At 41.1% G+C, this 8,868-nt stretch overlaps 1 protein-coding gene across 1 annotated transcript; it reads left to right on the plus strand.

Annotated features, from left to right (window-relative positions):
- Positions 1-7,720: 7,720 nt before the first annotated feature.
- LOC149230326 (uncharacterized) lies at positions 7,721-8,416 on the plus strand. Its single transcript, XM_089381273.1, has one exon. It carries the CDS (start codon positions 7,721-7,723, stop codon positions 8,414-8,416), a length of 696 nt encoding a protein of 231 aa, XP_089237399.1.
- The last annotated feature ends 452 nt before the right edge of the window (positions 8,417-8,868 follow it).

Raw genomic sequence — 8,868 nt, forward strand, 5'->3', positions numbered from 1 at the left:
TGACCTATTGTGAACTACTTTGCAATTAACCTCTAGCATATTCCTTTTTATTGTATGTCTGGTTGGGTTTTAGCTTACTAATCCCTCTCATGGCATATCTCTTCTTATTGTGTTGAGACTTGCTTATACCTCTTTCTGCAATTTGTCAATCTTGGGTTGATTTTGTTTCATTGCCTAAGCATTTCATTCATGTCCCACTCTGACACCTTCTCATTTGATAACCAAGAGCAGAAACATTCATGGTGGCAGACAGGCCCACATACCAGATGGGGCTCCTAACCCAAATGGTGTGAGGTCTAATTGGGACTTCACAATGAGAATACCCCCTTAGTTGTTGGAAGTACATTTCGCCCCATCAACAAATTGGCACTAGAAGGAGGGCTAGATGACAAGGTGAGCCCTTGGAGCCTGCAGTTTAATCTCATATTTGTAAATGGCTCCGGCCCAAATTTTTCTCCCAGGGTGTTTATTTCGTTTGTCCATTTTTCAATTTTCAATCCCCGAGGAACAGGTCTATCACTTCTCTCAGTTAAAGTTTGATGGTGAGGATGGAACACCCATAACCAAGAACATTTTTATTTCCTCGAGTTTTGTGAATCTTATGAGATTGATGATGAGCAGTTTGCTTGTGTGCTCTTCTCCCTCACCCTTGAAGGTCATGTCAAGCAATGGTGCCACACATTTCCAAAAGCTTCCATTCATTCGTTTGAGAAACTCATTGGTAAGCTCCAACAAGCGTTTTATAGGTACGTTTTTCAAGATGTGTAAATGAGGATAAATGAGCTTAGGATGAAACCTAAAGAATATTTGGAGGGTTATTCTTTTAGATTTGTACATCTTTGTTTTGAATTTCCTGAAAAAAGATGTCGACTGCATGGATTTGAATGAAAACTTTCAATGGTTGGTTCTCGTTTCTTTGCAACAATTTCAATTAGAAACAAATCTTGTTTCTCATGAGTATAATAATAATTTGTGGATTACAAAACATCCAGATTCTACCCCTAATCTTGTTTCGTGTCTCTCTGAATCTGGAACAATCTCAAGCTTTCGAGGAGGAGATTATTGCTTGTGGGATTTCCCATCATCCTCCTGACTTGTTACGTAATAATATTTTGGTTGTAAATGGTTCAGACGATCAAAAGTGCTTTCTGGGAAATGAATCAAATGGTCTCAGCTCTAAAGCCCTTGCACATCCTTTTGATCTTGAATCTGAAAATTATGTTGATATAACATCTCTTCTTACTGATGGAACCCAGATCGAGTCCATTCAACATATGTCTCACTATATTCTTGGATCTCATTCACCTGTCTATGATGGCTTTGATCTTGTCTCAAATAAAGTTGATTGTCCCATCAAATCCATGGACCACATCATGCCTGCAAATCCATCTCCCCCTTTGGCGAACATAAATGGGCACGATGTGAGTCTGGGTCTAATTGGTGCCCCTTCATCTGACCCTATGCATCCATTCTACCCTGATTTAGTCCATGGGTCTACTACATCAACGATTCCTACAAATCATTCACATCTTTATCTTGCTCGTGTTGATTGCAATCATGTACATGGTGGTGATGTTTCACAGTCAAGGGATGTGGATATTGAATCTCTTATGGTTGATCTTTTCCACCCATAGTCTTTAACAAGTGAAGAAGAGGGCCTTACATCTCGCCCAGCTCAAGATGGTTCTCTCATTAATCCCTCTTCATTCTCAATCCAAGAAGAGCCTTATGTGCCAGATATCGAACCTAATCAAACTAGTGGTTTCGATGATTGTCATTATGCCGAAAATATATTTGCTCAAGCCTTTGGTGATTATCATTCGTGTCCACCTACTGATCTTACGAAACCACCAAATTTTTACGATGCACCTTTCAAATGTTTGGGGACTCATCAAGAAGTTGAGGTACTTCATCTTCTACTAATGGTTATGGAAAGTTCTCACGTTCCTGATGAGACCCCTGAACCAGGTCAAATTAGGGTTTCTACACATCACGCCCCTCTTAGCATCATCTTGTCGGATGCGAACTCGTCTTAGAAAGACTCTCATTCGAGTGATGTTTCTCTGAGCAAATATTTCCATCACCTTTCAGCTGATATGCATCAACCTCTATACCCTAATTTGTTTGATGAAGGGAGTGCACTGGCCATTGCTTCAAATCTTTTTTACTGTCACCCAGTCGACACAGATTTGAACAGGTACAATCGGATGATGCCTTACAATATCCTATATGGGAAGTTGCTAATCGCCTGACCCCTCCTCTGCCTGAGACTCTTTTGGTTGATTCAGTTCATTCTTGGGAATCTAAAGAATCTGATTTGTTGAACTGCAAACCTATCAATGTTCAGACATCAGATCCAATCCACAATATTTTCACTGATAGTTGTCCTATCATAACCAATGATAACCATATGCATTAAGCTACAAATCTCGCGAAGCTACCTATATTTGATGGCTTGTCGTTTGAAGGTTCAAAGATTTGTCAGGATGATGAGGTACTTCAGCTTCTGTTGATGGTTATGTCAAGTCCTCACACCCTTGACGAAAACTATGGACAACCTCAAACTAGGGTTTCTGAAATTAGGGTTTATGTGCTTGAATCCTCGCGTATCTTAGTTACACCTGGCAAAAGCCTCTCTTTTCAGAGTCATCAAGTGGACCATCCTTTATATCATGATAGGGTTGTTGATTGGATTAAAGGGTCTTATCTAGAGGATTTCTCTGCTAGTAGGATGCATCTTTCCTCACTTACATTGGATTTAGGGTTAAGCATGAATGGATGTATGTCATGGATAGATGATTATAAATTTCACGCCTATGATTCAGTTTGCTAGGATTGGGTTACAGTTTGCCTTGAATGGTCTTTTTTGGCACATTTCCCTATAAATAGATGTGACTTTCTTGCTATTGTGCATGCTTCACAGGTAAGCACTTTAGTTTTTTCACTACTTATTTCACATATTCTAATTATTGTCGTCTTTGTTTTTTGCAGGTTGGGAACTATTGCAGTGGCTGCATTGGAAGTTTGATTTCATTTGACCTGACCTTCTCTCTAGTTAAATTAGGGTTTAGGGTTTAGACTAGTTAGATTTTGGTTTTTCTTATTTGTTGATTAGAATTTGCTTTATGGTTTAAATTGGTTATGTTTTGTAGTTAAATTAGGGTTTAGGGTTTAGACTAGTTAGATTTTGGTTTTTCTTATTTGTTGATTAGAATTTGCTTTATGGTTTAAATTGGTTATGTTTTGTTTTCCTTACTGTAGGTGGCTTAGTTTCCTGCATTTTTATTTTGCACTCATGTCCTTGCATTTTCTCATTGTTGCATGGCATTCATTGCATTTTCTCATTGTTGCATGGCATTCATGAAATCTCTGCATATGCATTGCATTGGTCTTATAATTTCAATTATTGGATTTCTTCTGCACATAGCATTACATTGCATCATAAGCCCTGTCTGTTGCATTACATCTTTCTTCTTGCTTGGCATACACTCACCTTTGACCGAACCTGGCAATCCCCTCTATGTTGCATGCCACCTGCATGAGCCTGAAGCTTTCGAACCTTTGGTACTGTGAATAGCTTTCTCACACCTTTTGCCTCTAGAGACTACAACCTACTTCAGCACATCTTGATTTTTCCACATAGAGAAACCCATGATAAATAAACTCAAGAAGATTTCGACCTATCCAATAACTGCAGAGAACTTGTCCATCTTCAAAGTAGCTATGATACCATGTTAGAAATCCACACACCCCAAGTCTGGTCTATACTCTTAGCTAGAAATATAAACACACTAGCAACGCCCAACTTTAAAACAACTTACACGGCAGAAATATAACAGCAATCAGATCAATGATAGTACACAAGAGTTTAAAGCCCAGATTTGTTTCTTATCAATCCATTAATAAGAAAATCTTAGGGCTCCTATACCAGGAATAATGGTGCTTTATATCCCTGTACAAATGCCAAAATACAAAATTTATCCTTTGACCTAACTCCAGGACTGGGGCTTTTTCCTCTGAGCCTTTCCTGCACAAAACTATTAACACCTACAGCACTAAAATACATTGTTATAGCACTAATAGGGCCTAACATGCCCTCCTTAAATTATCAAACAACAAATTACATACTTGGGCATACTCATTTAGCCCAACGGTACTCTATTGTCCATTGTTTTCCTTCACAACTGGACTGTTGTCCCTTGCAGCCAGCACTTTTCTCCTTTAGACAGCTCCGTGTAGCCCTCAGCACACTCAGCAGCTCCCGGCCTCCTTTTCTTAGCCCGCGGCCCACCTTAACAGGCTCTTTTTGCCCCTGCGAGCTGCTCCAGCAACCCTTTACAAGCCACAACAGACCTACGGCCTATTCTCCTTTGTTGTGGGTGCCCTTTTTAGGCCGGTTAATTGTAACTATAACCAATTAGTGTTTCCCAAGTAAATAGACAAGTAATCTAAAAACACACTAAACATGAACATGTCATACTAAAAAGCGGGCTATAAACAAAAGTATCCCAAGAATTACTGTAATAGTCACAATGCATAGGAATTTGGGCAACTCCAATGGCCGGGGCATCTGATTGAAATCATTTTTTGTTCGAGAGGGAAACCTGTTTGAAGATTTTCTTAAAATTAATTGTAATAAAACCAATTAGTGGTAGTGTTTTTTCAGTGTTTCCCAGGTAAGTGGGCAAGCAATCTAAGAAATTTCATAGTTTGTATCTTGAATCATTCTTTTAAGTTAATTAATTTTAAATATTAACCTATGAAAAGCACCTCTTCACTGAATACGTATTCGGCAAATCTTTCGCATCAATATCACATCAGAACAAAACCCAAGCAAGCCTTCAGCATAAGTACGACACCAGAACAAAATCCAAGCTATTCTTCACGGAATTTTTGGGTGAACTAGGAGCTGTGTTTCAAGAATAGCCAACAAGAGCATCGATATGCGAATAAAGATGGTTCTGAAGTAGTTTAACGGCACCGACTTCGAGGGCAGATTTAAAGGAACTGCACTGAAACCCAATATTCTTGATACAATGGCTATCGTATTATCAGACATCGAATTCACAGAGACTTCTTTAGTAAAATTTCCGTTTATCGCCTTGACCCCGCTTACGATTTTCGGTTCCAAAATTCGCTGGAAATATTGCTCCAGGGGTACGAAAACGGTAAATAGCAGATCGAAAGGCAGCATTCTGACCATAAATTCACCGGACTCTCCGAAGCCAGGTGGATCGTCGATAAGGCCGGGGCTTCGGTGCTTGAAGAAATGCAACAACAGAACGGAAAAAAAATGCAATGGATAATGAAATTGATTTGTAAAAGAATTTAACAGTAAATGGCGGAGGTTGAACCGTTTTTGCAGGCATGGCGGATTTGCTCAACCGTCTCCTCTGTTCCTTGAAAAATCAATTTAGATCCATTTTAATTTTAGATATACGAAGGGTTGGATTAAATTTCTTGCAATTGGGGAGAATTCTTCATTATGCTTTTGGTAAATCCATAATTTAGATGGAACTATGCTCGTTTAATTACTAGCCATTGCACCAAAAGTTGCAAAGAAAATGTGGTAAGGCAATAGCATATAAAACTAATTAATGTTTCTTTTCGATTTTTTTTCACCTCCCCGAGCTCTGCAACCTGCTGCGTGCACTCACGCGCTGGTTGGCCACGTTAGGGTTGCGCCTCCTCTTCCATGGATGAGTTGAGCTCGTCCCAGGCTCCCCCCATCTTCCTACTATCCTCCCCTACTGTTGAAGATGTCACATTCAAGACCCTTCTGGCTTTGATGCCAGCCAAGAAAAAATCGAATGCTTTGAAGTTTGTAAGATAACTGGAAAATATACCAGAGGTCTCCCTTCCTCTGGAGGGGCCAATCAAGGTAGCTTTGTCACTGGCGGAGAGGGCCCTCGTAGGACAGTTCACTGGCCTTTGGCATTCTCCCAAAGCCACGGAAGCCTGAATCTGCAGGCACTGGAGACCGTTAATCAAGCAAAGTGTCACCTCGTATTTTCTAGGATGAGGCTATTTTCTGTTCGAGTTTATTTCAAAAGAAGACAAGGATCTAATCTTCAGGAATGGGCCCTATTTTATGGGCCCTCAAGGTCTCTATTTGAACAGATGGACTCCCGACTTTGATCCAGCTGAAGATGTTCCATCGGCAGTTTTAGTGTGGGTAAGACTTCCAAATCTTCTTGTACATTGCTAGAACTGGGATTCCCTCCAACATATAGGCAACGCACTGGGCAAATTCATAGATCGCGCAAGTGCTAAGGATCAATATGACTGCGCTAGGATCTAGAAGTGGGGCTATCGGAGGCTATAAAGATAAATGTAGGGAGTTGGACTCATGTGCAAAAACTTGACTATGAGCAGCTTCCTTTCAAGTGTCGCAAGTGTTAGGAATACGGACACTGCCAAGAACTGTACCAAAAATGAAGAGGCGGTTCAAGGTAAGGAAGAAGGATGGACGCAGGTCAAAAGATCAAGGGCTAACCCCAAACCCTCAAACTCTCCTGGAGCTACAAAGGGAAAATGGCAGCAACATTCTTCTAGTAGCCAAGGACAGCTACCAAAGGCACAAGAGAATGTGTTCGCCCCCCTTTCCTCAGCCTCAATTGAAGTGCAAGAAACAGAACAACAGCAAAAGGAGGTGAATGAGAAAGAGATCCTCGAAAACTCCAGGCAAGGCAAGAGTGCAGCAGTAAGCCCTAAGGGAAAGGCTACAGATATGGAAAAGGAAGAACAAGATTCGGAAGAATCTGAGGAGGAAGGAGAAATAGGTGACTCCCAAACATTGTCCCATAGATCGACAAGAGGAAGGAAGTCTGACTGGGAAAAAAGAGAGCGAGAAACATATAAAGACAAGCTCCAAGGCAGTCAACCAACGTTGGAGAAGCTTCTAGCAAAAACACCAAAGATTACAAGAAGTCAAGGACAGGGCCCCAAAGGGGCCACCCAATCTCAGAAAGGTAAATAATGAATATTGTCTCCTGGAATTGCAGGGGGTTGGGGAGCAAGCAAAAAGAAGAAGCTATGCGAAGCTTGATTAGGATAGAAAACCCAGATATCCTACTGATCTAGGAGACTAAGTTGGAGAAGAATATCTTCCTCCAAGTAAGCAGGAACCTTTGGAGAAAAAGTGGAGGGCAGGTTGTCTCAGCCCGAGGAGCATCGGGAGGGCTGGGAGCTCTTTGGAATGAAGCCAAGTTGGAATTGGTCAATGGAAAGCAAAATACTCATTGGCAGCTTATGCAATTCATAAGGCGAGAAACAAGGGAGACCTTTAGCCTTTTTAATGTTTATGTGTCGGTAAATGCAAGGGAAAAGAAGCAGTGTTGGGATTCAATCAAATTCATGGTTGAGGAAGAAACTCTAGGAAATATTATCATCGCAGGGGATCTGAATATAACTTTAAGCTCTTCCGAGAAGAGAGGTGGCAGCATAGTAAGGGATCCAGCGAGGGAATGGGTGGAGGACATCATGCAAGATTGGGATCTGCTCGACATCAAGCCCTTGAAAGGTAAGTATACTTGGTCAAATAAAAGAATGGGTCCTGGCCATATTGCTACGTGATTAGATAGATTCCTTGTTCAAAGTTCCTATCTTCTCCTTGGTTTAGAAGCTAGGATGCTCATTCTGCCATGCAGCATTTTAGATCATAAACCCATAAGGTTGGAGCTCTCAGCACACAGAAATTTTGGGCAAGCACTCAGACTTTATGGATAAGGTTAAAGAAAGCTGGAATCGGCCTGTCACAGGGTCTCCTTTCTTTGTATGGGAGGAAAAATTAAGAAGAGTAAAGGTTGTTCTGAAGAGCTGGGCTAAAACTCTTCCCAATCTGGCTGATGAAAGGAAGATGGCCCATGCCTCCCTCGAGAAGCACCAACTGCAAATGGAAGAGGAGGACCCCTTGAAGGCTTCTATAGCCAAAGAAGGAAACCTACAGCAAATCTTCCACAAAGCTTGCTTGCAAGAGGAAGAATATTGGAGACAAAAATCCCATAGTCTGTGGTTGAAAGCAGGAGATAGGAATACCTCCTTCTTCCACAAGCAAGCCCAAGCTAGAAGGTCCTTTAACACAATATCTGAAATAAAGGAAGATCTCGTTACCCACAAGGATTTCACAAGTATCAAAGGGGCTACCTTCTCCCATTTTGAGAAACTCTACAGTGAAGTCGAGGTTATGAGTCAGGACACAAGGTTCTTGGATGTTATCCCCTCCAAGATCTCTTTAAGTATGAATCATCAGCTGGAAGCTAAAGTTACCAGAAAAGAAATAAAGGTTGCGCTCTATGAAATGGAGCTGGACAAAGCTCCGGGTCCGGATGGCTTCACAGCTAGATTCATCCAAGTCTGTTGGAAAATAGTGAAGAAGGACCTGAATAGAATGGTTTTAAAATCTCAAAACTACTAGAAAATTGGAGGTAGCACAAATTCTTCCTTTCTCACCCTCATCCCAAAGGAGAAGGGAGCCAACACTTTTAACAGGTTTCGTCCGATTTCGCTATGCAACATTGGTTACAAGCTCATAACAAAGGTGATTTCCAACAAATTGAAGGTCCTCTTGCCCTCCATTATACCTGAAAATCAAGGGGGGTTCGTTCAGGGTAGGTAGATCGTGGATAACATAATCCTCGTGCAAGAGGCTATTCATTCTAGTTTGCAATGGAAAGAAAAAGGTATGGTATTGAAGCTAGACCTAACTAATGCATTTGATCGAGTTCGTCACAATTTCCTCTTTGATGTGATGCATAAGTTTGGGTTTGGTCAAGAGTTTATTAGATGGGTCTAGGCTTGCATCTTTGAGCCCTAGATTGCCCCTCTGGTGAATGGAAGAGCAACAGAGTTCTTTAAAGCCTCTAGAGG

This window comes from Pinus tabuliformis, chromosome J (assembly GCF_031772625.1).
Source record: "Pinus tabuliformis cultivar Carrire ecotype Pingquan chromosome J, CPIR1, whole genome shotgun sequence".
NCBI classification, from domain to species: domain Eukaryota; kingdom Viridiplantae; phylum Streptophyta; class Pinopsida; order Pinales; family Pinaceae; genus Pinus; species Pinus tabuliformis.